This window comes from Dendroctonus ponderosae, unplaced genomic scaffold (assembly GCF_020466585.1).
Source record: "Dendroctonus ponderosae isolate FM_Combo_2020 unplaced genomic scaffold, Dpon_F_20191213v2 Dpon_F_20191213_12, whole genome shotgun sequence".
In the NCBI taxonomy this organism is placed as follows: Eukaryota; Metazoa; Arthropoda; class Insecta; order Coleoptera; family Curculionidae; genus Dendroctonus; species Dendroctonus ponderosae.
This window is the reverse complement of record NW_026017316.1, coordinates 2,580,419-2,605,782: the sequence shown is the minus strand read 5'-3', so window position 1 is coordinate 2,605,782 and position 25,364 is coordinate 2,580,419. Positions and strand designations below refer to the sequence as shown.

General features: G+C 61.5%; 15 protein-coding genes and 1 non-coding gene across 25 annotated transcripts in view; 10 read left to right on the top strand and 6 right to left on the bottom strand.

Annotated features, from left to right (window-relative positions):
- The window catches only part of LOC109543490 (TNF receptor-associated factor 4), a 12,232-nt gene extending 11,691 nt beyond the window's left edge, over nt 1-541 (top strand). For all 4 annotated transcript variants that reach the window (XM_048663010.1, XM_048663009.1, XM_048663007.1 and 1 more), the window contains one exon: nt 1-541. This exon ends at the window's left edge or, in 1 of these variants, runs on beyond it. In XM_048663010.1, the coding sequence (XP_048518967.1) occupies nt 1-380 (380 nt within the window). In that variant the 3' untranslated portion in view covers nt 381-541.
- A 648-nt stretch (nt 542-1,189) lies between these two features.
- Nucleotides 1,190-3,052, top strand: LOC125503105 (pescadillo homolog). Its single transcript, XM_048663003.1, has 3 exons — nt 1,190-1,301; nt 1,363-2,371; nt 2,430-3,052. The coding sequence occupies exons 1-3, from the start codon at nt 1,278-1,280 to the stop codon at nt 2,999-3,001; spliced, it is 1,605 nt and encodes a 534-aa protein (XP_048518960.1). The 5' UTR covers nt 1,190-1,277; the 3' UTR covers nt 3,002-3,052.
- On the bottom strand, nt 2,945-4,893 carry LOC109541695 (protein pelota). The gene is made up of 7 exons (XM_048663019.1): nt 4,724-4,893; nt 4,452-4,653; nt 4,141-4,384; nt 3,838-4,092; nt 3,374-3,789; nt 3,218-3,324; nt 2,945-3,157 (listed from the first exon to the last, which is right to left on the bottom strand). Exons 2-7 carry the CDS (start codon nt 4,487-4,489, stop codon nt 3,066-3,068), a joined length of 1,152 nt encoding a protein of 383 aa, XP_048518976.1. The 5' UTR covers nt 4,490-4,653; nt 4,724-4,893; the 3' UTR covers nt 2,945-3,065.
- A 68-nt stretch (nt 4,894-4,961) lies between these two features.
- Nucleotides 4,962-8,734, top strand: LOC125503104 (nose resistant to fluoxetine protein 6-like). Of its 4 annotated transcripts, XM_048662994.1 has the most exons (13): nt 4,962-5,291; nt 5,354-5,592; nt 5,644-5,855; nt 5,915-6,203; nt 6,257-6,589; nt 6,645-6,838; nt 6,889-7,046; nt 7,098-7,265; nt 7,322-7,464; nt 7,521-7,963; nt 8,022-8,183; nt 8,241-8,584; nt 8,639-8,734. In XM_048662994.1, the coding sequence occupies exons 1-10, from the start codon at nt 5,078-5,080 to the stop codon at nt 7,671-7,673; spliced, it is 2,103 nt and encodes a 700-aa protein (XP_048518951.1). In that variant the 5' UTR covers nt 4,962-5,077; the 3' UTR covers nt 7,674-7,963; nt 8,022-8,183; nt 8,241-8,584; nt 8,639-8,734. The 4 variants fall into 4 exon arrangements, with proteins under 4 accessions (XP_048518951.1, XP_048518952.1, XP_048518950.1 ...); XM_048662995.1 differs by lacking the exon at nt 8,241-8,584 and having other exon boundaries at nt 8,022-8,240; XM_048662993.1 differs by having other exon boundaries at nt 8,022-8,584.
- Nucleotides 7,810-8,977, top strand: LOC125503128. The gene is made up of 4 exons (XM_048663062.1): nt 7,810-7,963; nt 8,022-8,183; nt 8,241-8,584; nt 8,639-8,977. The coding sequence occupies exons 1-4, from the start codon at nt 7,810-7,812 to the stop codon at nt 8,975-8,977; spliced, it is 999 nt and encodes a 332-aa protein (XP_048519019.1).
- LOC125503108 lies at nt 8,738-10,642 on the top strand. The gene is made up of 4 exons (XM_048663021.1): nt 8,738-9,602; nt 9,907-10,059; nt 10,122-10,305; nt 10,361-10,642. Exons 1-4 carry the CDS (start codon nt 9,072-9,074, stop codon nt 10,576-10,578), a joined length of 1,086 nt encoding a protein of 361 aa, XP_048518978.1. The 5' UTR covers nt 8,738-9,071; the 3' UTR covers nt 10,579-10,642.
- Nucleotides 10,643-11,022: 380 nt separating this feature from the next.
- Nucleotides 11,023-11,482, top strand: LOC125503110 (PHD finger-like domain-containing protein 5A). Its single transcript, XM_048663027.1, has one exon. The coding sequence runs from the start codon at nt 11,093-11,095 to the stop codon at nt 11,423-11,425; it is 333 nt and encodes a 110-aa protein (XP_048518984.1). The 5' UTR covers nt 11,023-11,092; the 3' UTR covers nt 11,426-11,482.
- Nucleotides 11,434-14,560, bottom strand: LOC109543266 (MICAL-like protein 2). The gene is made up of 6 exons (XM_048662991.1): nt 14,417-14,560; nt 14,052-14,206; nt 13,725-13,986; nt 12,481-13,424; nt 11,915-12,427; nt 11,434-11,855 (listed from the first exon to the last, which is right to left on the bottom strand). The coding sequence occupies exons 2-6, from the start codon at nt 14,201-14,203 to the stop codon at nt 11,519-11,521; spliced, it is 2,208 nt and encodes a 735-aa protein (XP_048518948.1). The 5' UTR covers nt 14,204-14,206; nt 14,417-14,560; the 3' UTR covers nt 11,434-11,518.
- A 70-nt stretch (nt 14,561-14,630) lies between these two features.
- On the top strand, nt 14,631-16,028 carry LOC109543268 (3-oxoacyl-[acyl-carrier-protein] synthase, mitochondrial). Its single transcript, XM_019912886.2, has one exon. It carries the CDS (start codon nt 14,728-14,730, stop codon nt 15,979-15,981), a length of 1,254 nt encoding a protein of 417 aa, XP_019768445.2. The 5' UTR covers nt 14,631-14,727; the 3' UTR covers nt 15,982-16,028.
- Nucleotides 15,994-18,498, bottom strand: LOC109546879 (gametogenetin-binding protein 2). 2 transcript variants are annotated; one of them, XM_048663001.1, is made up of 10 exons: nt 18,397-18,498; nt 18,156-18,346; nt 17,956-18,096; nt 17,653-17,903; nt 17,418-17,586; nt 17,253-17,360; nt 16,851-17,180; nt 16,721-16,792; nt 16,477-16,669; nt 15,994-16,424 (listed from the first exon to the last, which is right to left on the bottom strand). In XM_048663001.1, exons 1-10 carry the CDS (start codon nt 18,496-18,498, stop codon nt 16,230-16,232), a joined length of 1,752 nt encoding a protein of 583 aa, XP_048518958.1. In that variant the 3' UTR covers nt 15,994-16,229. The 2 variants fall into 2 exon arrangements, with proteins under 2 accessions (XP_048518958.1, XP_048518959.1); XM_048663002.1 differs by having other exon boundaries at nt 17,253-17,354.
- A 72-nt stretch (nt 18,499-18,570) lies between these two features.
- Nucleotides 18,571-19,815, bottom strand: LOC109546903 (transcription factor E2F4). Of its 2 annotated transcripts, XM_048663025.1 has the most exons (5): nt 19,605-19,815; nt 19,436-19,545; nt 19,104-19,386; nt 18,717-19,055; nt 18,571-18,660 (listed from the first exon to the last, which is right to left on the bottom strand). In XM_048663025.1, the coding sequence occupies exons 1-4, from the start codon at nt 19,710-19,712 to the stop codon at nt 18,738-18,740; spliced, it is 819 nt and encodes a 272-aa protein (XP_048518982.1). In that variant the 5' UTR covers nt 19,713-19,815; the 3' UTR covers nt 18,571-18,660; nt 18,717-18,737. The 2 variants fall into 2 exon arrangements, with proteins under 2 accessions (XP_048518982.1, XP_019773636.1); XM_019918077.2 differs by lacking the exon at nt 18,571-18,660 and having other exon boundaries at nt 18,672-19,055.
- A 38-nt stretch (nt 19,816-19,853) lies between these two features.
- The window catches only part of LOC109546912 (sugar transporter SWEET1), a 16,688-nt gene continuing 11,177 nt past the window's right edge, over nt 19,854-25,364 (bottom strand). Inside the window, exons 1-5 of one of the 2 annotated variants that reach the window (XM_019918089.2) lie at nt 24,087-24,175; nt 20,635-20,786; nt 20,377-20,578; nt 20,039-20,317; nt 19,854-19,986 (exon numbers count right to left, since the gene is read on the bottom strand). In XM_019918089.2, coding sequence (XP_019773648.1) covers nt 19,894-19,986; nt 20,039-20,317; nt 20,377-20,578; nt 20,635-20,711 — 651 coding nt within the window. In that variant the 5' untranslated portion in view covers nt 20,712-20,786; nt 24,087-24,175 and the 3' untranslated portion in view covers nt 19,854-19,893. Of the gene's footprint in view, nt 19,987-20,038; nt 20,318-20,376; nt 20,579-20,634; nt 20,787-24,086; nt 24,176-25,364 lie in introns of those variants that run through there. The other variant, XM_048663026.1, reaches the window with a different exon arrangement.
- LOC109546885 (elongation of very long chain fatty acids protein AAEL008004) lies at nt 20,977-23,500 on the top strand. The gene is made up of 6 exons (XM_019918054.2): nt 20,977-21,418; nt 21,657-21,725; nt 22,310-22,500; nt 22,560-22,640; nt 22,696-23,175; nt 23,229-23,500. Exons 2-6 carry the CDS (start codon nt 21,665-21,667, stop codon nt 23,385-23,387), a joined length of 972 nt encoding a protein of 323 aa, XP_019773613.1. The 5' UTR covers nt 20,977-21,418; nt 21,657-21,664; the 3' UTR covers nt 23,388-23,500.
- LOC109546893 (ELMO domain-containing protein 2) lies at nt 23,496-25,023 on the bottom strand. Its single transcript, XM_019918066.2, has 3 exons — nt 24,364-25,023; nt 24,087-24,308; nt 23,496-24,016 (listed from the first exon to the last, which is right to left on the bottom strand). The coding sequence occupies exons 1-3, from the start codon at nt 24,677-24,679 to the stop codon at nt 23,556-23,558; spliced, it is 999 nt and encodes a 332-aa protein (XP_019773625.1). The 5' UTR covers nt 24,680-25,023; the 3' UTR covers nt 23,496-23,555.
- LOC109542165 (NAD(+) hydrolase sarm1) overlaps nt 25,111-25,364 on the top strand; it is a 10,922-nt gene continuing 10,668 nt past the window's right edge. The window contains exon 1 of the mRNA XM_048662985.1: nt 25,111-25,256. Within this exon, the coding sequence (XP_048518942.1) occupies nt 25,209-25,256 (48 nt within the window). The 5' untranslated portion in view covers nt 25,111-25,208. The remainder of the gene's footprint in view (nt 25,257-25,364) is intronic.
- Trnav-uac lies at nt 25,291-25,363 on the top strand. Its single transcript has one exon. It is a non-coding gene; the product is annotated as a tRNA-Val (tRNA).

Genomic DNA, 25,364 nt, shown 5'->3' with positions numbered 1-25,364 from the left:
CCAGCCAGTACGGCTATCGGCTGCAGGCGTCCCTCTTCCCGAATGGCAACGGCGCCGGCGAGGACAGCCATCTATCGGTCTACATCAAAATCCTGCCCGGCGAGTACGACGCGCTGTTGCGCTGGCCGTTCGCGCACTCCGTCTCGTTCACGCTGTTCGACCAGTGCGGCACCCCGGAGAAAGCTTGCAACATTGTCGAGAGCTTCATCCCGGACCCCACCTGGAAGAACTTCCAGCGGCCGAGCAAAGAGCCCGACTCGCTCGGCTTCGGCTTCCCCAAGTTCGTGTCGCACGACACCCTCAGGCGGCGCCACTTTCTGCGCGACGACGTCCTCTTCATTCGCGTCAAAGTCGACCCCAGCAAGATCGTGGCCGTTTGAGTGTGGGGGGGGCGCAGCCCCATTTCTGATCTCCAAAGGTTGTACATAGAGGGCGCGGCGCGGCCCCGCCCCTGCCGGATTTTGTGATAGCACCAAAGGGCCCCGCCCCGGGGGGCCGTGCACGATGAGCGAATTGCCAAATAAATTTATTTGTTTATTAACTCGACGCCCTTTCAATTTGCCATCCTTAACGAACAATTCACACTTATCGTCGCCATTTTGAAAGCAACGCCGGCAACCGTGCATTGCTGCTATTGTGCCGTTTTGGCTAAAAAAAATAAAATTGTGGTTTTCCCCAGAAAAACCGGTTGCCAACGAATAATGGCTGAGGATAAATAATCTTAACCAGATTTAAAAAACACGAAAATAGGACCGAAAAAATTCACGCTTGTCGTCGCCATTTTGAAAGAAACGCCGGCAACCGTGCATTGCTGCTATTGTGCCGTTTTGGCTGAAAAAAATAAAATTGCACTTTTCCTCAAAAAAACCGGTTGCCAACGAATAATGGCTGAGGATAAATAATCTTAACCAGATTTAAAAATCACGAAAATAGGCCCGGAAAACTTCACGCTTATCGTCGCCATTTTGAAAGCAACGCCGGCAACCGTGCATTGCTGCTATTGTGCCGTTTTGGCTAAAAAAAATAAAATTGTGGTTTTCCCCAAAAAACCGGTTGCCAACGAATAATGGCTGAGGATAAATAATCTTAACCAGATTTAAAAAACACGAAAATAGGCCCGCAAAACTTCACGCTTATCGTCGCCATTTTGGATGATGATGTGACAGCCCGGTGCGTTGGGTTGAAGAAGAATAGGAGAAGATCTGTCATCCGCGCAACAACTAACCCCACTTCAATCGCATGCTGTTGTTGGTGTTGGCTGCAAACAGCGAAACACAATGGTGGCGCAACGCAAAAAGAAGGTAAGTCCTGCCTGGGCCGGCTGCTGGTCGGGCCGCTAATCCGGCGCTGTTTGCCCCACAGTACGCGACCGGCGAGGGGGCGCAGTTCATGACGCGCAAGGCGGCGCTCAAGAAGCTGCAGCTGTCGCTGAACGACTTCCGGCGCCTGTGCATCCTCAAGGGCATCTACCCGCGCGAGCCCCGCAACCGCAAGCGCGCCCAAAAGGGGCACAGCGGCATCAAGACGCTCTACCACGTGAAAGATGTGCAGTTCCTGCTGCACGAGCCGATCATCTGGACGCTGCGCGACTACAAGATCTTCAACAAGAAGGTGGGGCGCGCGCGAGCCATCAAGGACTTCGAGAGGCTTCGCCAGCACCTCAACAGCCACCCGACGCTGAAGCTCGACCACATCGTGAAGGAGCGCTACCCGACGTTCGCGGACGCGCTGCGCGACTTGGACGACTGTCTGACGCTCTGCTTCCTGTTCAGCACGTTCCCGTCGCTGGCGCACGTGCCCCGCGACCAGTCCGCCCTCTGCAGGCGCCTCACCATGGAGTTCCTGCACGCCGTCATCGAGGCGCGCGCCCTCCGCAAGGTCTTCATCTCGATCAAGGGCTACTACTACCAGGCGCAGCTCAGGGGCGAAACGGTCACCTGGATCGTGCCCCACCACTTCGCCTTCGAGCCCCAGCAGAAGGCCGAGGTGGACTTCAAGATCATGTCCACCTTCGTGGAGTTCTACAACGTGCTGCTCGGCTTCACCAACTTCCGGCTGTACCACGAGCTGGGCCTGCAGTACCCGCCGCGCTTCACGCGGGCGCAGACCGAGAGCGAGCGCGCGCTGGTGGACGAGGAGGCCTTCGTGGCGGAGCGGGTCTGCGCCCTCAGCCTGCCCATGCTGGGCGCCCGCGCCCCCCTGGACGAGGACCCCGACGCCGGCCTGGAGGACGCCGAGCGGCTGCAGCGCCTCCAGAACCTCTTCAGGGGCCTCAAGTTCTTCATCAACCGCGAGGTGCCGCGCGAGCCCTTCGTGTTCGTGGTGCGCAGCTTCGGGGGCGAGGTCTCCTGGGACAGCGCCCTGTTCGTCGGTAAGTACCGCGGGGCACTGCCCCAATGGGGCCCCAATCACCCAACCACCGCTTTCAGGGGCGACGTTCGACGAGAGCGACGAGTCCATCACGCACCAGATCGTCGACCGGCCCTCAATCGACAAAAAGTACATCTCCCGCTACTACGTCCAGCCCCAGTGGGTCTTCGACAGCGTCAACAAGGGCGAGCTGCTCCCCGTCCACCAGTACTTCATGGGCGAGGTGCTGCCGCCCCATCTGTCGCCGTTCATCGACGCGGCGCGCGACCAGCAGTACGTGCCGCCCGAGGAGCGCCGCCTCTACGACCCGGAGGCGCTGGAGGCGCAGCACCAGAAGGACCAGGCGGCCATCGCGCAGGGCCTGCCGGAGGCGGCGCCCGCCGACGAGGCGCCCGCCCCCAGCGGGAAGCTGTCGGTGAGCGTGGGCGAGGTGCACAAGGAGGTGCCGTGGGAGGCGAGCAGACAGGAGCGCCAGGAGTACCGGCTCAGGGAGAAGATGGTGAAGAAGAAGCACAAGAAACTGTACAAGAGCATGATGGAGGGCAAGACCAAGCGGGCCAAGGAGATCTGGCTGTTGCGCAAGAAAAGGCGCCTGCACGACCAGCAGCAGCAGCAGCCGCAGCAGGACTGACCCACTTTTATTGTTTTACACTTTACACGCCAATAAATTAACTAGTTAGTACCAACCTCTCTGGCTACTCCTGCTCCGCCTCGTCCTCCTCCTCCTCCTCCAGCTCGGGCATGGGGAAGCGCAGAATGGCGGCGATGCCCGTCAGCTGCTCCAGCTCTAAAAGCAAGCGAGAGGGAGTTAGGGGGCCGCCCGGCGCCGAACAGAGACAGCACTTACGCTCGCCCGACAGATGCATGCTGGAGAACATGCGCACCTCCCCGCCAGCCTCGCGCACCGCATCCACCAACGCCACGTACTCCTTGCGCTGCTTGACGTCGTCGCACCTGCGCAAACGGCGTTAAAACCCCATCACTACCCCCACTCTGGACGCACCTGAACAGCCTGTCGGAGATCAGCAGGCTCTCGATGGCCTGCGCCTCGTTGGCGCGCTGCACGTGCCCCTTCCCGTAGAAGGCCTTGGCCGGCTCCGCCTGCAGCACGGCGTAGAACTGCTGCAGCGCCTTCACCTCGCTGGCCGCCTTGGTGTCGGAGATTTTGCTCATCACGGCTGCGTCCTGCAGCACCTCCTTCAGCGAGTGCTTGAAGCCGGAGGAGGCGTGCACCAGCATGAACTTCGTCTTGTTGTCCAGCAGCAGTTTGTTGTCGGTCTTGACGGCCGCCTGCAGCATGTAGTCGAAGAACTGGTCGCGCACGAAGCCGGGCGACGCCACCAGCACACACTTGACCACATCGAAGTTGACGTGGCGCAGAATCGCCTGCATCACCTGCTCGTAGAACTTGGCCAGGCCCTGCAAAGGCGACGGTTAGACGGAAAGGGGCGGGGCTTTGGCGCTGACCTTTTCGTGCTGCTGCACCAGCCCCTTGCGCTTGCGCGGGATGGTGACGTCGATCTTGGCCCTGATGAGGGTCATGCTCGAGGTGATGAGACACACATGGGCCAGCCCCTCTTGCATGATGACGGCGGCCACGTCCGCCGACTTGGTGGGGTCGCAGGCCTGCTCGATGCGCTCCAGCGCTATGGAGTCCCACTCCACCTTGCGCAGGCTGAACTTGCGGTTCAGCTCCAGGTCGAGCGTGTGGTAGGCGCCCATCTGCAACTGCAGGGTCAGTTTCAGCGGCTCGTCCACCCTCATACGCACCTTGACATGCTGGTTCTCCTCGATGTTGCGCCCCTTGAGCCGCAGCATGCAGGCCTGCGTGTCAAAGTCGATGGTCTCCACTGTGATGGTGAGCGTCGTGCGGACTCTGCTGGACGTGGACGATCCGGTGGCCGACTCGATTTGCACTTTGCGGATCGTGGAGCTTTTCACCGAATCGCCCTCGGCGATCAGGTTGTAGGCGTGCCACATGTCCTCGGGCTCCTCCGGCACCAGGGTGACTGCCCTGGAAACGACAGCTGTCACTCAAGGGGGGCCCCCTTGGATCTAACCTACAAGTGGCCGCCACTCACCCCTGGCCCTTGTCGATGTCTCGATGGACGAGCTTCATTTGCGTAGCTGCGCCCCGCTGGGGCCCCACTTGGCGAACGGCGAAATTGGCAATATTTTCCCAAACATTACACGGAAATTTCACACACGTCAGTCAAATTGCTACAGGACTGTCATTTTTTGAGGGCGGCTGTGGCAACGCCGCTCTTGCAACGCCCAGTTGTTCTGTTCAAAAAAAATAAATAAAAATAATGCAACTCCCCATTAAAAAACCAGTCAAAACACATTTTCATACCTGGAAAATTTTGGCAGATTTTTGCTAAAAAAATCCCCTGGATCCAGCTGCACGCTCGAACAGGGGCTAGGGCGTGCGTCGGTGACGTCAGCATCGCGGTCCTTACCGTGTGCAGCCAGCGTCGCTAATGAGCAAATTACTGCCGATTGTTGCATAACATTGTTATAAACAATCGTTGAAAAAAGCCCAATTACACGCCCTGCCCATTGAAATTGCAGTGATTCGTCGGGTTTTTTTCCCGCTGCAAATGAATAAATAAATAAATAAAATTATCGATAAATAGCCCTGACACTGACTTTCGCTTGCGCCCGTATAAAAGCCCTGCAGGAAACGGGCCGGCTGCAGTCGCTGACCATGATCCGGGTCGCCTTCGCGCTGATAATGGCCGCCCTTTGGGGGGGCTGCGCCCCGCAGCGCAGCCCCTTCGGCGGGCTTTCGGACGTCTTCGACGAGCGCCGCTTGCTGGAGATTTACATCCCCACGGTGAACAGCGCGGACGAAACGTGCCGCAACGACAGTCGGTTCTACGCGCACGAGCTGACGCAGTTCCGCATTTGGGCCACGGAAAGTGAGCAAGCCACGCCCCCTGTTTCACTCGTGCCCCGCCCACTTAACCCCACTTTTACGCAGTGTTTGACGCTTCGGGCAAGATGCCCAGCGGCTTCCTCTACGGGTCGTCGCACGACTTGGGCAACTTTGACGAATGCATGGAGATCCGGGTGCCACGCCCAGTGCCGCTGCGCGGCCAATACTGTCTGGCGCAGTTCACGGTGGCGCCACCAGCCGGCACCAGTCTGGAGCACGCCAGCAGCTACTACGAATCGGACTATTTGCGCGCGTCCAACGACTCCATGTGGGCCAAACTGGCGGTAAGCCGTGACAGGTGTCAGAGGCCGGCCAACTAACCTCAATCTCGGCAGGTGTACGCGCAAGACAAAACCAAAGGCAGCCGAAACGAGCTGTATTTTGCGTTTTGCCTGCCGTCGTCCTGCGATTATCGCGAGCTGCGCAGCGTGCTCACGCACAACGCCGCCATCTTGAACAACCGCAGTGACTTCCAGGTGACAGTCGACGTGGGCAGCTGCCAAGCGGCCACGCCCACCCGCTACACTGCCGGCGACGTGGCCTTCATGTGAGTCCCCCATCAAGCTGACAGCAACTTGACATCGTCCATTGTCATCGCTTTGACAGCGTCTTCCTGGGCGCCTCACTGGCAACAGTGCTGCTCGCTAGTGGCTACGAGATGGCGCTGACGCGCGACTCCAACCGCCATTGGCGCCTGATGGGCAAGCGCCACGAGCTGGCGCTGTGCTTCTCGCTGCCGAGCAACGTGCGCAAACTGACGGCGCAGGGGCGCAACCTGGACGGGCTGGACTGCTTGGCAGGCATGCGCGTCTACTCGATGCTGCTGATTGTGCTGCTGCACCGCATCATGTTCGAGTTCGGCTCGCCAATGGTCAACCCCAAGGACGTGGAAAAGGTGGGGCCAACCTCACACGCGCCACGCCCGATTAAACCGCAAAAACTCCCCAGCTGTACACGCAGTTCGAGACCACGCTGCTGCTGAACGGCCCCATTCTAGTCGAAACGTTCTTCACCCTGTCGGGCTTTCTGGCCACCTACTTGATGCTGGGCGAGCTGCAGCGCAAGAAGGGGCGTGTCCAGATGGGCGCGGTCTATCTGCATCGCGTCGTGCGCATGACCCCCACCTACGCCGTGGTGCTGGCCTTCTACTGCACCCTGTTGGTCAAGCTGGGCAGCGGCCCGTTCTGGCAACAGCGCGTCGGCTTGGAACAGCAACGCTGCCTGGCCAGCTGGTGGGCCAATCTACTCTACATCAACAACTACGTCAACACTGACCAAATTGTAGGTTACGCGCGGGGATGACCCGCATTTTCTGTCACTGTCAACTGTCTTTCAGTGCATGTTCCAAAGCTGGTACATCACGTGCGACATGAACTTCTTCCTGTTCACGCCCCTGCTGGCGTGGCTGCTGTGGAAGCGCCCCAAGGTGGGCGTGGCAGTGGTGGGCGTGCTCATCCTCGCCTCCATGCTGGTGGTGTTCGCCATCGTCTACGTCAACAAGATGGACGCCATGTTTATGCTGTATATCAAGTGAGGGATTGTTGTGTGGGGGGAAAACTGGCCGTTTAACTGTTGCGCAGGGTTCTAAAGGATCCGGTGGCGCACGACACCTTCAAGACCCTGTACATTCCGGGGCACATGCGCGGCAGCTCCTATCTAGTGGGCGTGCTGACCGGCTACATCAAGCACGCCATGAAGGAGGGCAGCGCCAAACTGCCGAAGGCGGCGGTGCGCATCGGCAAGTGGCAGGTAGGCGGGGCTTGGGCGTTGTTGTAATGCGCAGTTGCAGGTTGGGCGCTCTGCGCCCCCATCATGGTGGCCTCCTTATACACCGGCTTTGTGTTCTATTTGCTCGAGGTGCCGCCCCTGCTGGCCGCCCTCTACGCCGCCCTCTACCACTTTGCCTGGAGCGTCTGCGTTGCGTGGATGGTGCTGGCCATCAGCTCTGGGCGTGGCCGTAAGTCACTTGGCGTTGCAGCGGGCATTTTCACTGGGCGTGTCTGGTGCTTGCAGCGTGGGTGGAGCCGATGCTGCGCTGGCGCCCGCTGGTGGTGCTGGCGCGACTCACCTACTGCGTCTACATCTCGCATGGCGCCATCCAGATGTACACGGCGGCAACCATCCGAACACCGATCTACGCCAGTGTCTTCAATGTGGTAAGTGTGGGCGGGTGATTGAGTGGTTGCCTAAATTGGCGGGGGTCGTTTGACAGGAGTACCAAACGGCCGCCGATCTGCTGCTCGCCTACGCGCTCGCCCTGGCGCTCACGCTGATGTACGAGTCGCCTGTCATAGCGCTGGAGAAGGTGCTGCTGAGCCCCGCGCAGGGCGCGGCCGCCCAGGGCAGCCTGGAGATGGCCGCCTGACCCCGTAGGCGCCCCCCCCGTAGCTTAGCTGAGTAGTAGTGTTCTAGTCTAGTGTCTAATCAGTGACGTGCCCACCCACTTGAACCCCGAGTTTATCGCTTGAATTGCGCCGCTTCCAATCAGTGCAGTGAGTGCGATGAGCGCCGGCCAGTGCAGTGCTTCGGGTGCTCTGGACGTCGCGTGGTGCGCCCTCCTGGTCACGCCCCTGGTGGTGGCCGGCTGGCGCGGCACTTGGGAGCTGCTGGACGTCCACGCCGCCCACTTCCCGCCGTGGGAGAGCTGCGTGATCGGTTGCTAGGGGCGTGGCCTGGCAACAGCCACCGTCGCTAACCACTGCCCCTGTTGCAGGTACGCTGATCCATGTGGTGGCCGGCGGCGCGCAGGAGGCGTTCCACGCGCTGGCGATGGAGGGGGGCGAGCAGCGCACGCCCCTCGGCCGACTGCTGCTGTTCCTGGCCATGCGCAGCTACACCCTGGTGCTGCATCTGGCCACCAATGTGCAGTGGCGCGGTGAGTCTGCGCAGCGCAAGCCCGGCCTGACTGTTGCCGCTCTTCGCCCCTTGACAGGTGTGTGGATGCTGCTGGACCAGCACTTGGGCGTGGTGGAGGAGGGCAGGGTGCGCGTGGCGCACGCGGGCGTGGCCCTGGGGCTGTTCGCCGCCTGCTTGGGCCTGCTGGGCGGCATGCGCTGCTTGCGCAACCTGAACTCGCCGCCCTTTGGGCTGTGCGCGGACGAGGGCGACCCGATGTTCCGCTTCCCGAACATGTTCCGCACCGCCATGGCGGACGGCGCCGCCCGCTACGCGGCCGACGTCGTCTTCTCAGTGGGCGTGGTCGGCAACTTGGGCGTGGTCGGCTGGCGCGGCCTGTGGCTGCTCGCCGAACTGCTGCTGTCGCCCTGCGCCAGCCTGGTGCGCCCGGCCACACAGTGAGGCTGGACTAAGACTAACGGTGACAAGTTGCAGGTGTTGGGCTACGCGCTGGTCGCCGCGCTGTTCCTGCTGCAGCCAACCATGCAGGCGGTGTGCGACGCGCCCGCCGGCCTGCGCCGCCTCCTGGCCNACGCCTACATGCTGGCGGCGGTGTGGGCGGCTGTCAACGTGTGGCGCGGCCTCTGGACGCTGCTGGACCGCCACTTCCTGCCGGGCAGCGGGCCGCTGGGCCTCTGGCTGTGCCAGGGGGGCGCGCTGGCGCTGCTGATGGCGCTGCGCTGCTCCAACTCGCTGCTGGTGCGCGGCGTGTGGCGCGACGGCGAAGAAGCGGGCGGCAGCTGCGTCGCCTTCAGCGTGACCCTCAATAAATAAATGCACCATTAACCGAGCTGGCCTTGCCTGCGCCCCACCGCTCAGTACCCCGAGCGTCTCCTGCGGCAATGCGCCCAGTCCCCGCTCGTCCACTATGCGCGGCAGCAGCGCCGCTCCTCGCAAAGGGCGACCGGCGACGCGCGACGCGCTCCTCACCGCCCTCGACTTGCTCTTCTCCGCGCTGGTGGTCTGCCCCTGCGTGGTCGCCTACTGGCGCAGCGTCTGGACGCTGATGGACCTCTACGTGGCGCCCGCCCGCCCAGTGCTCAGCGCCGCCCTCTCCTGCGGCCTCGGCCTCGTCGGCCACGTGCTCTTCATCGGCGCCCAGCGCGCCCTGGCGGACCGCTTCACCCCGGGCGGCGGCCGCCTGCGCTTCTACGCGGTCAGCCGCCTCTACACGGTGTGCTACGCGTTTGTGTGCGTCAACGGGTGGCGCGGCCCTTGGGACTTGTTGACGGTGCAGACGCAGCGCGACGCCGGCAGCTTGATGGTCACGTCCGCTGTGGGGCTGGTGGCGCTGGTCGCTATGAGGGCGCTGCGCAACGTCGCCTCGCCGCCCTGCGTCATCGTCAAYGACCTGGCGCAGGGCTACTTCGACGTGCTCACCATGTTCCGAGTCGCCCCCGTAAGTACCAACCAAACCCCTAACTCGCCTAACCTCGCCAAGCGCTTGCGCCCGCCCTTCGAGCCTTTGTGACCCCATTGGCGTGGCCAATCAGGTCCAATTCGCGAATTCCCCGAACGGTGAAGGTCGCGTTTTTTCGGCAGACCGGCTCAAGGCCGGCCGCAGGCCCCCTGCGGGCCATCAATCAAGCCCAATCAGCCCCGGGGGGAAGCGGCCAATTTGGGTGACAGTCACTCGATTAGCCGGCTAATCCAATTGGGGGCCAGTGGCGCGGCTGCCGCTCATCTTCTCCGGTTGTCCGCAGGTGGGCGGCCGCCTCTGCCTCTTCCTGCTCGACTGCCTGTTCTCCGTGCTGGTGGTGGGCGTGCTGGTGGTGTTCGTGTGGCGCGGCCTCTGGATGCTGCTGGACCTGCTGCTGTTCCCCGACGATCCTGCATCGTCAGCCTGCAGCAGCCTGGTGAGTAGCGGGCGCACGCCCCTGGCTCAGAGGATTAATGCTCGCCCCCCCCCCCTCTTCAGGTGCTGGGCTACGCCGTCACTGCGCTGGTCTTCCTGCTGCAGCCGCTCGTGCGCAGCGTCTGCGASCGGCTGTCCGGCGCAGGCCGGCTGCTGTTTGCCGAYTCGTTCGTCGTGGTGGCGCTGCTGGGCACCGTTAATGTGTGGCGCGGCATCTGGATGGCGCTCGACCTCTACTTCCTGCCCGGTAACTATGCGGCGCTTCGCGCCTCGCCCCTTAACGAGCGTGCGCCCCCTTGCAGACAACCCGCCGCTGAGCTGCTGGTGCGCCATGAGCGTCTCGCTGCTGCTGCTCATCCTGCTGGGCTGCGCCAACTCGCTGGTGGTGCGCGGCGTTTTCATCGACGCGGAGGAACCGGACGGGCGCTGCGTCCTGCTGCCCTGCCACTACTTCCGGCTCATCCTGCAGGCGAAGCAGCTGCAGAAGGTCGCCCCAGACACCGCGGAGGCCCCGCCCTAGGCCCCGCCTTTGTAGTAGCGTTAGTAGACCGATAACTGAGTAAATAAAGCGCAGTTTCTGCCAATGGGGCAAGCACTTCGTCACTGATCGCTGATCCAACTGTTTACACAACTTTTACGCAAATGTTCAAAAACTCACCCGATCGAGCTGCAGTTTCAGGTCCACTTCTGGTCCTTGGAGAAGTTTTTCCGGCAGATCCTGGAAAGTTCCAAAGTTTTCAACTCACTGGCGGTGACAACCGAACTTTGACGGGCCCACAGCACGGTTGCCGGGTGCGCGCAGGAAATTCAAATATTTTTTTATTATTATAAAAAAGCACAGAAAATTGGGCAAAGCTCCCCTCCAACCACTGGAGACTTCGGGGAAAATTTCCGTCCCCCCATCCGCCGGGAAAATCGGCAAAAAAGCCCGACAAGGGCGCGGTGCTCCGCGCGGCAACCGCGCATCAGCAACTGACACCGCATCACTACCAACCGGGCGACTAACCTCAAAAGTTGTTTACAAGCGAGCGAACATGGCGAAGCACCATCCCGACCTGATTTTCTGCAGGAAGCAGCCGGGGGTGGCCATAGGGCGGCTGTGCGAAAAGTGCGACGGCAAATGCGTGATCTGCGACTCGTACGTGCGCCCGTGCACGCTGGTGCGCATTTGCGACGAGTGCAACTACGGCTCCTACCAGGGGCGCTGCGTGATCTGCGGAGGCCCCGGCGTCTCGGACGCCTACTACTGCAAGGAGTGCACCGTGCAGGAGAAGGACCGCGACGGCTGCCCCAAGATCGTCAACCTCGGCAGCTCCAAAACCGACCTGTTCTACGAGCGCAAGAAATACGGCTTCAAAAGACGTTAACCCATCCATGACTTATCGAGTGTGTTTATTCAATAAAACTAACAGTAAGAATCACAACAGTAGCACTCAAGTGTTTGTGGGGGGCGCAGCCCCTCAGTGTTTGTCCTTTTTGTGCCTGAACGGCTCCAGCAGCTTGGTGAGCTTCTTCAGCTTCTTTTTCTTCTTGGGGCCCTCGGGGGCGGCGCGCTGCGCGTTGTACAGACTGAGCTGGCTGCTGATGGTCTCGTCCTCGTCGATGTTGCGCTGCCGGTCGCTCTCCAAGCAGTCGATGATCCGGTTGCGCTTTTCCACGATCTCCACCAGGCGCCCGATCAGCGTCTCCTCCATCACCTTGTCGTAGTCGGTCTTGGAGGACTCGGGCTGCGCCATCAGGCACCTGATGTGGTGCTCGACCTCCGCCTGCTCCTCCTCCAGCCGCTGCTGGCGGCGCCTGCAAGCCAASAGCCTATTTAGGGCGGCCAACCAGGCGGCGCATCCGCCACTACATACAGATACATCAGCTCGGCCTGGCGCCGAAACAGCTCSGTTTTCTCGTTGACCAGCTCGAACAGCTGCAGGATCAGGTCCTCGACGTCGGGCGGCGCCCGGTCGTCCGGGTTGCCGCCCTCGCTGCGCTCCCTGATGATCTGCTCCAGGCGGACGCCCTGATTCTCCAGCCCTCGCTGCTGCACCTCGATCGACTCGAGCTCGCGCCTGATCTCGGGCAGCGGCAGGGGCGGCACCGACCGCTTGGGCGGCACAGGCCGGGGCGGCGACGCCGCCCTCCGTCGCTTCCACCGCCCGGCTGCGCTCTTGTCCTCCTCCAGCGGCTGAAACTCGTCGGGCGACATCTCAGGGGCGGCAATCAGCCGCCGGGGGCTCACGGTGGGCGGCAGCGGCGCCCGCTTGGTTTTGCGACTGCGCATGGTCCCGCCCAGTGAGGGCGGCGGTGGCGGCGCCGGCTTCTTCTTGCGGCTGGACAGCGAGGAACTGCTGCCGTGGGCCTCGGGCTTCGCCGTGATCCTGCGGATCTGCCGTTTAGAAAACCTAGAGCCCATTGCGCGCTCCTTACTCACTCATCGTCGTCCTCCTCCTCAAAGGGGTTGCTGGGGGTGGGCGGGCTGAGCGTCGCCCTTTTCTTGGTGCGCGCCGCCGGCACTGGCCGCTCCTCCTCCTCCTCCCCGAACGGGTTCAGCTCTAGCGGGTAAAAAGGCACCAAACTGGGAGTCACTTTCACTTCCTCCGGAGCGGGGGCGACCTCCACCGTCACACCTCCCTCGACGCTTTGGGCGTCCCCGCGCTCCTCCCCTGGGGGTGATGCGGGTTCCACTTCCTCTTGCGAAAATGGGGCGTCCACAGGCCCCTGTTCCTCCTCAAGTGAAGTGTCTTTGAGTTCGGCCTCCTCCACTGGCGCTGGGGCGTCATCAGGATCCGCCTTCTCGTTAACTTCCTTGTTTTCCTCCTCTGCTGGGGCCACGGGAGTGTCGGGCTCTTCTTCGGGCCTGCCAGGCTCCGCCCTCTCTGGGGCAGGCGGGTCTTCCAGCCGCGCCTCTTCCCCAGCGCGGGCGTCCTCTTCCAGCTCCCGCTTAAGCTCCGCCTCCTTGAAGGGAAGGGCGAGCGTGCCCTGCTCCGCCTCCATGTGACTCAAAAAGAAGAGAGAGCGCGCCGTCGCAGTGGGAGTGAGAGTGGCGCTGCGCTTCAGGTCGTCGTCGAGCGGCTGCTCGAGGGCGGCCTCGCAATGCGAGCTGTACAGATCGGGGGCGGCCATACTGCTCTTCTCCTCGTCGCTGAGGGGGCGCGCCATCGCGGGCTGCACCTCATCGGGGCAGACTTCGCAGCAGAACTCGCCGCCCTCCGTCTGGTAGTAGTTGGCGAGAGAGAGGGGGTGGGAGCAGCGGGCGCAGCGAAAGCAGGCGCGATGGTAGACGCGCCCGTCGACTTTGAGCCGCTCCGCGATGAACACGGGGAGGTCGCAGTGGGCGCACGGCTCCCTGCGCGCCCGCCCCACCGTGGTCCGCACCTGAAACGCGCCTCAGGTCACTGGGGGCGCCCGCACTGAATGGCAGTCACGGGCGCCGCTCAACCTCAGCAAAATATCCCCGGCTTGTACTGCCCCATTATGGCCAAGCGCTCCTCCTCCTCCTCCGCCTACCAAATGGGGGGAAGCACCGAACACCGCGGGAACAACAAACAAACAATGAGGTTAGGTGGAAGGGCCAGCGGGCGCGGCGGGTCGCTAGCGCAACGTCGCCCCGCCCACACGGTTCACTCCAAGCAAGCGCGTTGCACATGGACACTAAGCGGACGGGCGTGGACTTACCGTGGTGGGGGGCGGGCCGGCGGGCGGCGGCGGCTCGGGGGGCGTGGCCGGCCGCTTGGGCGCCAGCTCCTTGCCGCGCTGCCCCTCAAAGCACTGATAGAACTGCGACAGGTAGGTGAGGATGGAGAGCCGGTCGGGCACCTCGTACTCCACCATGTCTTCGGGGTCGAGCAGCGCGGGGATCCCCAGCTGGTGCTCGGCCACCCTGAAGGCCAGCTCGTTGTTGCCGTAGACGTCGCCCTTGTCCAGCTTCTCGAACTCGCTGCAACCCAACCGGAGTTACGCTCTGGTCGGCGCCCAATTGGGTAAACAGACAGTCAAACTCACATGAGATCGGGCCTGAAGTGGTGGATGAGGGCGCAGAAGGCCAAGCCGTTGCGCCACGACGTCGTCATGTTGTCCACGCGAACGCCCGCGTAGCCTTCGGTCATTTTCCGGCACCAGAGCTCCAGGCCTTTGGTACCGCGTCGCTCGCCCATCCCCTACAAATAACCCAGATTCCAGCAGGTGACCTAGTGCGGGTGCACTGATCTCCCCTAACAACCAACTGTTGACAACAAGAACGCGCAGCGTTCAAGGCCTGCGATTGGTCAATTAAGGAAATGAGTCAATCGTGCCAGGTACACGCATCACACATGGCCCCTCGATTTGGGGCCCTGGGGGGGCTGCACCCGGGCCGCACTTGCACTCACCTGACTGGGGCTTCTTCGCACTGGTGATGGACGCAACAGCCCTCGAAATGCGGCTGGTTTAGGGGGGCGAAGCTCGATGCGCAGCACTCTCCCACACGTCCGCTCTGCATCCGCTGGCTAAAACAACTGATGATGGCGGCGCTGTGCGCGCACCATGGCGCCTGAATGTGGACATCCGCGGTTACCATGGCGATTGCCAGTATAAAGACTGATTACCTAGCCTTAGCCGCCTGGGCGCTGTTGCCAATGATGATGATGATGGTGGAGCGAGTGAGGTTATCTTCTGGTTGTTGTTGTTGTTTGGGGGCGAAATGCGGCGCGTAGTGGTGACAGGGCTGGGGGCGCTGTGCCCCCTGGGGGCCACAGTGCAGGAGGCCTGGAGCAACGTGACGGCAGGGCGCTGCGGGCTCAGCAAGCTCGAGGGGCCCGAATACGCCGAGCTGCCCTGCCGGGTGGCCGGCTTTGTGCAGGCCAACGGCGAGCAGTTCCAGCTGCAGCAGCACTTCAGCAAGAGCCAGCTCCGATCGATGGCGCCCGCGACGGGCTACGCCCTCCTGGCGGCCGCCGAGGCGCTGCAGGACGCGGGGCTGCTCCCGATGGCGCCAGCGGAGCGGGAGCGCACTGGCGTGGCCGTCGGCATGGGGATGATCGACCTGCAGGACGTGTGCGCCACGTTCCAGGCGCTGCAAAGGGGCTACCACCACGTGAGCCCCTTTTTCGTGCCGCGCATCCTGCCGAATCTGGCCGCAGGCCAGATCAGCATCAAGTACGGGTTCCAGGGGCCCAACCATGCGGTGTCGACGGCGTGCGCCACGGGGGCGCACGCCATCGGCGACTCGTTCCGCTTCATCCAGACGAACAGCGCCGACGTGATGGTGTGCGGGGGCACCGAGGCCTGCATCTCCCCGCTGGCCATTGCGGCCTTTTGCCGGCTGCGCGCCCTCAGCACCAGCTTCAACGAGACGCCCGAAAGGGCGTCGCGCCCCTTCGACAAAAGCCGCGACGGCTTCGTGATGGGCGAAGGCAGCGCCATTCTGGTGCTCGAGGAGCTGGAGAGGGCGCAGCGCCGAGGCGCCCACATCTACGCCGAAGTGCTGGGCTACGGCCTGTCGGGCGACGCCGCCCACCTGACTGCGCCCAGCCCGGAAGGCACCGGCGCCTTCCTGGCCATGCAGCGCGCGCTGCTCGACGCCCAACTGCGCCCCGAGGACATCGGCTACGTGAACGCCCACGCCACCTCCACCCCGATGGGCGACGCCATCGAAATCAGGGCCATCAAGCGGCTGCTGGGCGYGCGCCCAGCCGTCTCCTCCACCAAGGGGGCGCACGGCCATCTGCTGGGCGCAGCCGGCAACCTGGAGGCGGTCTTCACAGTGAAGGCGATCGAGGAGGGCGTGCTGCCGCCCACCATCAACCTGGACAGCGTCGAAGACCCCCAGTTGAACTTTGTGGCGGGCGAGCGGCAGCTGTGGGGCGCCCCTGCGGGGCGCACCGCTCTGAAAAACGCGTTTGGCTTCGGCGGCACTAACGCCAGCCTGTGCTTGGGACAGTTGCGGACTAGATAATAGACATCGAAATGTAGATAATATCAATAGAGTTATATTGAGATCCAGCGGCGCCCCGAATCGACTAAATTAATTGAACAACTGGATATGGAATGCAGGGGGGCGCCGCCCCCCTTGGAAGGGCGGCGCAGCCTTAGTGGACTACTACAGGGGTTGGGCGCGCACGCGCGCCCACTGTACTCGGATAGCTGGGGGGCCGCTTGTCGTCTGTGTCCTTTTCGTCAGCAACTGGGGCTGCGCGCGCGCGCTCAATTCGAGGCGTACTTGGTCTGGACGAGCAGGCGCGGCACGATGAGCGGCCCATTGTGGCAGAACTGCGCGAACCGCTTCTGGAGCGTCTCGCGCAGCTCGCGTCTTTTCTCGTAGATTTGTCGGCTTTTGCTTTTGAACTCGCGCACCTCCTCGGCCGTTATGTAGCAGTCCTCGTCGTCCTCGCTCGGACCCTGCGCGCCCCCTCTCGATTAGATATGCGCGGTGGCGCGCCGATTGGCTTACCTCGAGCATCTCCTGCAGACTCAGTCCGGCGCCGCAGGTCAAGCGGCACTGGCTGCCAAAGTCCGCAGGCTGACAGCAAATGTCGGAGCAGGCCAGGCCCGAGTCCTCTGGCGAGCTGGACAGGCTGGAGTCGAGCGACGCCGACTCGCAACAGTTGTTATTGGCCGAGTAGTCGCAGTCCGGGTCCTTGGGGCTGCAACAGCCGAGATTAAGACGCTGTCAGTGCGCCCCACCGCTCACTCACTTGTCAGGGACTGTGTCACATTTGCAGAGCTCCTTGCTGTCGCAGTCGTCCGCCCAGAGGTCGCTGCTGCATCTGCAGCCATGACAACCACCACCATTACAGCTGTTGAGGGCAACGCCCGAGCACTCACCGTGATTGGTCGAGGAGCGCGTCCTCCCGACTGTCCGAGTCGTCGCTGCAGCACTCGCACACGCCGTCCGGCTTGCCGGGGGCGGGGCATAGACAGTCGGGCGCGAACTCGCAGCGCGCCTTCTCGCACAGCGCCTTGCCCTTGCGGCGCTTGCGCCTGCTCTTTTTCGCCTCCTTGTGCTTCTGCTTGGCCTGCTCTTCGCGCGCAAACTCCTCGTAGAGCAGCTCGAGCTGGGACACGCCCCTCGCCTTCTCCACCACCGTCTCGAAGCTGCGGTGCAGCGTGTGCACGGCAACAGCGGCGAACAGCTGACAGGTGCGCTCCTCCTCCCTGCAAGCCACGCCCCCCCCCCGTCTGTTACAGGCGCCCGCCCGATTGGTTCAACTGTGCGTGCGTGCATACCTGACGCGCATGTAGAGCCGGTTCAGGCGCTCGTACATGCAGATGCCCAGGCAGGTGAGCACCTCCTCCTGCGCAATCTCCAGCGTCTTGGCGTGCCGCTCCCTACGGCTGACTTGAGGTGAACTATTCGTGGTGGGGCTGCGCCCCCACCCCTTTCCAGCTTACCTGCCCAACAGCTCGGGCTCCGCCCGATTTATCAGCTTGGTGATGTACTCGGTTTTGGGGTTCAGGTGGATGTGTTTGTCTTGGAGGCAGCGCTTGATGCCCGAGTAGAGCGCCGGCACGTACCCCTTCTCCTTGCTGGGGTCCGCCTCCTCCACCAACAATGTGTAAGCTGTGGGGGGCGTTCACGTTAGCTCGGGGGCGGGGTTTAAAGCGTTAAAGCGGGGGCGCAGCCTACCCTTGACCACCTTGATGCGACACTCTCCGCAAAAGCGGTGCTGCCGCAGGTAGTTCTCCAGCGTGGCGTAGAGGCAGGCGCTCTCAATGATGCAGATGTCTTTGCGGCAGTCCGACTTCATGCAGTTCCAGATGTCGCGCCACACTGGAGTGACCGGCCGGATCCGCTGCCAGTCCAGCGAGTGCAGCAGGCAGCGGACGCTCTTCTTGTTGCGCTTCGGCTGCGTGTCGATCAGCGTCTTGAGGCGCTGTCTGCAAAAAGCCATGAGCAAAGCCCCCCCTTGGACTCAACCGGCCAACTCACGCATGATCATGGAAGATGTTGGCCAGGACGTTGTACGAATGCTTCTCCGGCCTCAACGTGATGGTGCCGTCGCCCCTCACCACTATGGGGTCCAACGTGGGGTGGCCGAAGCTCAGCAGCTGGTAGTAGAGCCCCTCCACACTACCCCAAAACCCCGCAGGTCAAAAACTGGCACCACTAGACAGCGAGTGGGGACTCACCTGCGGCGGCAGCCCACGCAGGGCACGCTCTGATTGAGCACTTCGAGCAGCGCCGTCTTGGAGATCTGCAGCGAAGCCTTCAGCTGTTCGGGGCTGAGCACGCCCAGCTTCGTCATATACTCGTTCAGCTCCTTGTTGCTGAGCGTTTGGCTGTCGCTGATGATGTTCGAGTTCTTGATGTCCATCACCAGCTGGAACTCACGATTTAGACCGCGCTCAGGGCTCCGCTGCGCTTGTTTACCGTTAAGTTACTGTCGACGACCAGCGGCAGCTGTCTCGTGCCGAGCTTCTTGGCCGGCTGGTACACGTCCACTAGGTTGGGCAGCTTCTCCATTCTGCTCATCTGTTCTGGCCCCTTAATCACTGATAAATCACCGGAAAACCTTCTGGAAACCTACACAACAAACCACCATTTGCTCTGCAGCCTAAACAACACCTCAAACTGTCAAACGTTTGTCAAAGTCGCGGACTTTGACGTTGCGGGCGCGCTGTTGCCGCCAAGGACCTTCGGACGGATATAACGAAAAAATATTTATTCAAAATTACCATTAGCATGCTTACAGGCTAGAATCACAGAACCCCTTAGTTAAGGTCAAACAAATCGCAGGCCCCTTCATGCTCGAGCAGCGAGTATGGATAGTCGGCCCCGAGGAGGCTGAGAGGCAGGAAGGCGTCGCCAGCCCCAGAAACGGCAGGAGGCTCCGCCGCCCTCGGCGGCTTTTGGAACAGGATGGCAGCAGTTTCCAGGTCAGGGTTGGTGTAGCGGCGGCGCTTGTGGGGCGCCGGCCTGGGCCGTCGCTGCATTTTCAGTCGCCCGTCCAGCACCCGCTCGGAGACCAGGTAGGCGTCAATGGGCCGCCCAGTGCTTGCGATTTTGAGACTGAAGCTTCCCTCGTTGTTCTGCAATGGGATTTTAGCCAAGTTCAGACGGGCAGCAAATGCACTCACCGAAACTGCCACGCGGGTCTCGTTTACCGGGACCTTGGCCGCTATTACTGCGTCTTGCTGGCCGTAGCAGGCAGCAAAATCCTCCAACGTAAGATAGAGAAACTGGCTGTTGCCCTCCGTGGTGTTGCGGATGCTTTGATTGATCCAGATCTTGTGCATGTCCAGCTCGTGCTCGTACTCGTCAAGCCTGGCCAGTTTCTGCTTCAACCGGGAGATCTTTTCGGTAAACCCGCCGCTGTTGGCATCTTCGGCGTTGCTAGCCGGCCTGTACACCGTGTAGGGCCTAAAACACCCCTGTAGAACCACTCTAGTGCCCCAACACCCACACTCACTTCCACTGGATGCTGTTCTTGCTCTTCTTCTCGATCAGCCCGATGCCCTCCAGCACGTTGGTAATGTCGTAAATGCGCCGCTTCTGCCGCACCTCCAGGATATCGGCAGCCTGCAAAACAACCGCACATTAAGCCCTCGCGCCCCCCAAACCACCTTCACGCCACTCACCACCTTGAGGTCCAGAATGCCCCCTTTGGACTTTTGCAGCAGCGACACAAACTTGCTCGTCAGAAGCCCCAGGGACTTCTCAAAACGGGGCTGCGCCACTTCCCCCATTATCCTTCCACTTCAACTACACGACTGGAACATAACCATGCCAAACAAACTGGCTGTCATCGGTCATCGAACATCATGAGTGTGGGGGACATTGCGGCAACGCCGCTAGAGGCTGGCGGGGCTAAACGGAAACAATCCTCATCAAAATTACTGTTTATTCGCCACGTTTACTAAACACTAATTAAATGACTGAGGCCCCGTGGGCCTTGGCCGGGTAGATGAGGAAGAGGCTGAGCTGGAGGCCCGACAGCACGCAGCCCAGGAAGTTGGGAGCCTGCAAGGCGCCAATTTAACCTTCAACTCATAAAAAAATGTGAGACACTCACTTGGATAAAGGGGTCCTGGAGCATGAGGCCGTAGATCAGCCACTGGAGGCTGACTAGGAATGTGGCCACTATGAGGTGGTAGGGCAGGCTGTCGGTGCTCTTGCTCCTGATCACCTGCAGCAGGGTGGCAAAGGGGGCAGCGAAAAAGAGCACAGTGACTGCCATGCAGGTGTACCCCAGAAACTGGTGGGCTTGCGCCCCGTCCTCCATCCGGTGCAGTTTCATCAGCACCGCCACCAACAGCCCCAGACTGAGCAGAAACTGGCGCAGCACCTGAATCTAAAACACACAAAACCAATTACGCCCCTGCTCAACCCCCAGAGCCATGACTCAACTACCTTTTTAATACTGTACAGGAACAGAACGAGCACATAGGAAAAGAACAGGGAGACCCCGATGGTGTTCACCAGAATAATGGAGGTGTCCTGGATCAGGAACCCATAGCGCAGCCACAGCGCGGTGGACAGGCAGCCGCTGACAAAGGGGAAGGCCGAGATCTCCCCCGTGCTCTTGTTGCGCACGATGCGCTGGCAGGTGATCCTGCAAAAGCCCCAGGGCTCCACCCCCCCGTATTCAACTTGCCCAGCCGCACTTACGTGCCCGACAGAAACTGCAGAACGGTGGAAATCGACGCAGTGGTGGCCAGGAGGTTCTTCAGCTGTTCGTCTAGCATATCAAGGGGCTGCGCCACCACAAAACACTCAGTTAAAGGGGCTCATCCACTTGAACCTGACAACGGTTGACAACACTAAAAACAACAAACAATCAATGGCAGTGTTGCCACACACCGCGCGGTGCTATGGGGCGGGGCACTATGGGCACCATCGACTCATGCTGGTTCAGTTTTGCCCTGTGGCCAATGTATGCTAACGCAAAAAGCCTTGACCTTGCAGGCAGGTCAACCAGGTAAATAGTCTGGAAACGCCGTCAATGAAACGCATTAATTAGGCTGATTTGATTGATTTAAGAGCTAGAGGACGGTTGACGGGCCGCGCCCACTAGACCAGGTGAGGAGTGTCGATGGGACCGCCCCTAGTGGTGGCGTCTCGCTCGCACTCAGCGCTTGGGATGGGAGGACGGTGACGGTTTTGACGTAGTGCGGGCCATCGGGGGGCGACTATAAATAGGCAACAGACGGAGCGGTGAGCAGGAAATCAGCGCCCGTTTAAGTGTCCGAGCGGTTGTCGCGTGCTAGCGGAGCCCTGAAAACGCGCAAACTTTCCTGCTGTAATCGCGTGTGCCACTGGCCCCGGGAATGTTGTGCTGTCCACTCGGCTGACCCGATCGATCGTTACCGTTGCCCCAAATCAGCCGCCCCGGGACTTCCGCCCCAATCAACCCCAATCTGTTTTAATAAGGGCGATTAGGGTCGCTGATCAGGTGAGCCCCGCTAGGCTTTGCCCACATTGACACGCCCTGCCTGTTGAGGTTAGGTCGGCTGTCAGGGCCCTTTGCGCCCAGTTTGGGTCAAGAACAACCGCATTTGCTCGTTTGCACCGCTCAAGGCTCCGCCGCAGMGTGACCAAGCGAAAGTTTCGTGCCCAAGCGCTCATCATCGGGGTGTTGTCAATGACAACCGGCCCTTTCTGACTGTGCCCAATCGCCTTGTCTGTTGCAGGTTCCGCGATGGCCCATCTAGTGACCAGTGCGGTTGCCAAGTACCACGACGTGCTGGACAACAAGAGCGGTGAGTCAATCAGGCCAAGGCCGCCGCTGGAAACTCGAACTAGAACCAGTTCATTTCGAGTTTACAGTCAGCGACACGAACCCCCTGAGTGGCGCATTTTTTGCGCTCGCTCAGCACCAGAGGCGGCATTTCGGTCAAGGTTGGCTTGGTACGTTGGTTGCAACAGAGCACGGCTTGACCAACCAGCCAGCAGCCAGCGGGCCGCTTTCTTCTGCGGCTTCCGTTACGTAAAAACCCCATTGACCGGACAGCCGCCCGTGGTGCAACCGACGCGCACCCGCTGGGGGTGTTGTGTGCGGTTGCCCGGGGCGACGGCCCTTGCCAGCCGGTGCCACGCCGTTTGCACCCAACGCGAGCAACAGCGAAAGGGGGCTGGCGGCCCCGAATCAGGTCGGCGCCTTGTTCGTCACAGTGGTGAGAGCGGCTCGACGTGATGGCATGCAGGAAGTACCAGCAGCGGTACTTATGGGGGGGCGATTGCATAAGGCCAGGAACGTAACGACGCTTTTTCTTTGGTTGCACCGTGGCGGGCAACGAGGCCTCTTTCGTATATACCGGGTGATTGAAGTTGCGTCCTGTTGCAGATCCGCGGGTGCAGGCCTGGCCCATGATGGGCAGCCCGTTGCCCACGCTGGGCATCTGTCTGTTCTACGCGTACTTTTCGCGGGTGTTGGGGCCGCGCCTCATGGAGAACCGGAAGCCGTTCAGCCTCAAGGGGCTGCTCATCGTCTACAACCTGTTCCAGACGCTGTTCAGCGGCTGGATCTTCTATGAGGTGAGCGGGAGTGGGGGTGGCGGCGCCCCGCCCTCTTACTAATCGCCGACTGTTTCCAGTACTTGATGAGCGGCTGGTGGGGCAGCTACAGTTTCCGGTGCCAGCCGGTCGACTACTCGGACAGCCCCATGGCGCTGCGGGTGAGTCCAACGGCCGCCAGATGGCCGGCCCGTTTAATCGCCGCTTAATTGGTAGATGGCGCGCACCTGCTGGTGGTACTACATCTCCAAGTTCACCGAGTTCTTCGACACGCTGTTCTTCATTCTGCGCAAGAAGAACAGCCACGTGTCCACGCTGCACGTGATCCATCACGGCTGCATGCCCTTCTCCGTGTGGATGGGGATGAAGTTCGCGCCGGGCGGGCACAGCACCTTCTTCGCCCTGCTCAACACCTTCGTGCACATCGTGATGTACTTCTACTACATGGTGTCCGCGATGGGGCCCGAGTTCCAGCGCTTCTTGTGGTGGAAGCGCTACCTCACCTCCTTCCAGATGCTCCAGTTCGTCGCCATCTTCGCCCACCAGTTCCAGCTGCTGTTCACCGAGTGCGACTACCCGAAGTCGTTCATGATCTGGATCGCCGTCCACGGCCTCTTGTTCCTGTTCCTCTTCTCCGACTTCTACAAGGTGAACTACAGCAAGGGGGCGAAGCGCCCCAATCAGGGCGCGTGTATGGTAAGCTGTGGAGCCCCACTTTCCTCACCAGCTCACGCCCAATTGATTTCCAGCCGGTGGAAGGGGGCGCAGCGCAGGAGGCGCGCAGCGCCGGCGGCTCGCTCAAGAGCAACTACATCCAGAGCGAGTTCTCCGACTCGTACAAGGCGTGCTACTCGAACGGAAGCACCAGGGGCTTCGTGTCGCAGACCTGGGAGAAGAAGGCCGAGTAGCCGGCGCGCCCCCAGTCACACCATCAGTGCCTAATGTTAAGACTGCCCCCGGGGGCATTGTTTATTATCCTCCACCTGTATGGTATTTTTGTAAATAAACCCGCTTAGTTAAATCGCGGCCGCAACGGCTTTATTTCGCTTGGGGCGCATTCGCCACATTGGCCACAGCTACACATGGTGGACCGCCAGCGTGACCCGGAACTGCGTCCGCGGGTCCGAGAGGGCGACGCGCACGCGCCGCTCAAACTGCCCTTTGACCGTGGAAAACTCCATGATATTGGTGGGCTTCGCCTCCGCCCAGAATCGGTCGAACTCATAGAACAGATAGCTGTAGAAGCAGTGAAAGAGGCGCAAGGTGGGCAGGCTTCTCGACGTGTTGTAGAAGTAGGTCTGCGCGCTGCCGTCGCGCAGCATGCTCCAGGCCATGTGGGTGATGTTGATGCCCACGATGGCGAAGCAATAGCCGGCGGTGGCGTGCATCGAGTGGGCGAGTACGTGGTGGGCGGGGGCGCGATGCTCGCTGGCAAAGAACAGCAGGTTCTCCAGCCCCAACAACCCCATGCCGCGGAAGTCGGTTTTGGGGTCGTCGCCCTGGAACCCGATGTCCTGCCACTGCTTGCTGATGCGCCCTGCGAAGCCCCAATAGTACGCGCCGGCTTGCCAAACTTAYAAACTACTTCAAGCACTAGCCTACTTTACCTTGCAGGGGCTCGTCGGGGCGCAGGCTGCGCCACAGGTCCARCAAGCGGCGCTCATGCGACGCGTCAGCGCTATCGAACGGGGTCTGCCGCAACAGCTCCACTTCAGCCGCCAACTGGCGGTAGCCCCAAATCTGCTCCACGCACTTGCCGAACGCCGCCACAAACCCACAGTGCACGGTGGGGTTGATGCGCTTCGCCACCAGCACGGCACTGACGGCGCCTGAAAGGGCCGAGTGTTAAAAGGGGGCTGCGCCCTGCGCCGTCCCAATACTCACGTTGCAGGAGCTGGCGCTCGTTGGCGCCGGTGAAGCAGCGGCGGGCGGCCACGTCGTCCAAATGGGCGACCAACTGGCGCAGCTGGGGGTGGCGCGAGCTCGCCAGCGAACGCTCCACCCCCTTGACACGGGGCGCCCCACTCACCTCGCCATAGCAAATGCGCTGCAGCTCGCACAGCCCCGTGGTCCTGCGCAGCACCCATTTGACCAGGGGGCGCAGCCACCACGCCAACCACCACCACAACGAGGCCAAATTCATTCCACTAGCACTGGCAGGGGCTCCACTGTTGTGAGTGGTGGGTGACAGCGTTACCATGACAACCTGCACGGTTGCCAGCTGGCCCCAACATGGCTGCCTGAGGGCTCAGCAGCAATTATTTGAAATAGCCTTGGCGCGATGCGGTGACGACATCGCGGTCAATGGGTCGGGCGCGGTGTCACCCAGACGCAAATCAGGCGCATCGGCCGGTCGCTCTTCCGCCCTTTGGTGCGCGATGGGCAACGTGCAGCAGTGCTTTGCCGCCCCCCGGACGCCCCGTCAGGTAAGCAGCTTGGTGGCGGCCCGCAGGGTTTTCGGGGTTTTTAAGTTTAAGCGCGCCTGGTTTATAAATAGCCCCCTAATGGGCTTGCGTCACGCCAGGCAACCAGCAACGCGCGCCGCAGGCAACCCAACCAGCACGCGCGCGCCCACGCCGTCGCGCCAGATCGATGAACCGGCCCGCTCGATCGATGCATTTAGGTCGCCACTGGTGGCCACTGCTTGCGTGAGTTGAGGGGGCGCAGCCCGCTCTATTGATTCGCATTGCGCCCGAGTGAGTCCTGGACGGCTGAGTGAGTGCGCGAGGATGGACGCCCCGCAGCGGCTCAAGAGGCGCCTCATTGCGCCCCTCAAGGTAGGCCCCCTATTGCGCCCCGCTTTCCCCAACTGGTTCCGTAGTGTAGCGGTTATCACGTCTGCTTTACACGCAGAAGGCCCCCGGTTCGATCCCGGGCGGAACCAC

Coding starts and splice junctions, on each gene's coding strand:
- LOC109546879 (XM_048663001.1), bottom strand. CDS start 18,498: ATGAGCAGAATGGAGAAGCTGCCCAACCTAGTGGACGTGTACCAGCCG. Junction 17,361..17,417: donor GAGCCCGAGCTGTTGGGCAG/GTAAGCTGGAAA, acceptor ACCTCAAGTCAG/CCGTAGGGAGCGGCACGCCA. Junction 16,793..16,850: donor GCGCTCCTCGACCAATCACG/GTGAGTGCTCGG, acceptor TCATGGCTGCAG/ATGCAGCAGCGACCTCTGGG.
- LOC109541695 (XM_048663019.1), bottom strand. CDS start 4,489: ATGAAGCTCGTCCATCGAGACATCGACAAGGGCCAGGG. Junction 3,325..3,373: donor ATCTCCGACAGGCTGTTCAG/GTGCGTCCAGAG, acceptor CCGTTTGCGCAG/GTGCGACGACGTCAAGCAGC. Junction 3,158..3,217: donor CATGCATCTGTCGGGCGAGC/GTAAGTGCTGTC, acceptor GCTTGCTTTTAG/AGCTGGAGCAGCTGACGGGC.
- LOC109546903 (XM_048663025.1), bottom strand. CDS start 19,712: ATGGGGGAAGTGGCGCAGCCCCGTTTTGAGAAGTCCCTGGGGCTTCTG. Junction 19,546..19,604: donor GCATTCTGGACCTCAAGGTG/GTGAGTGGCGTG, acceptor GTTGTTTTGCAG/GCTGCCGATATCCTGGAGGT. Junction 19,056..19,103: donor AGACCCGCGTGGCAGTTTCG/GTGAGTGCATTT, acceptor ATCCCATTGCAG/AACAACGAGGGAAGCTTCAG.
- LOC125503105 (XM_048663003.1), top strand. CDS start 1,278: ATGGTGGCGCAACGCAAAAAGAAG. Junction 1,302..1,362: donor TGGCGCAACGCAAAAAGAAG/GTAAGTCCTGCC, acceptor TTTGCCCCACAG/TACGCGACCGGCGAGGGGGC. Junction 2,372..2,429: donor GGACAGCGCCCTGTTCGTCG/GTAAGTACCGCG, acceptor CACCGCTTTCAG/GGGCGACGTTCGACGAGAGC.
- LOC125503110 (XM_048663027.1), top strand. CDS start 11,093: ATGGCGAAGCACCATCCCGACCTGATTTTCTGCAGGAAGCAGCCGGGG.
- LOC109546885 (XM_019918054.2), top strand. CDS start 21,665: ATGGCCCATCTAGTGACCAGTGCGGTTGCCAAGTACCACGACGTGCTG. Junction 22,641..22,695: donor ACAGCCCCATGGCGCTGCGG/GTGAGTCCAACG, acceptor CTTAATTGGTAG/ATGGCGCGCACCTGCTGGTG. Junction 23,176..23,228: donor CCAATCAGGGCGCGTGTATG/GTAAGCTGTGGA, acceptor ATTGATTTCCAG/CCGGTGGAAGGGGGCGCAGC.
- LOC125503104 (XM_048662994.1), top strand. CDS start 5,078: ATGATCCGGGTCGCCTTCGCGCTGATAATGGCCGCCCTTTGGGGGGGC. Junction 5,292..5,353: donor CCGCATTTGGGCCACGGAAA/GTGAGCAAGCCA, acceptor ACTTTTACGCAG/TGTTTGACGCTTCGGGCAAG. Junction 6,204..6,256: donor ACCCCAAGGACGTGGAAAAG/GTGGGGCCAACC, acceptor AAAACTCCCCAG/CTGTACACGCAGTTCGAGAC.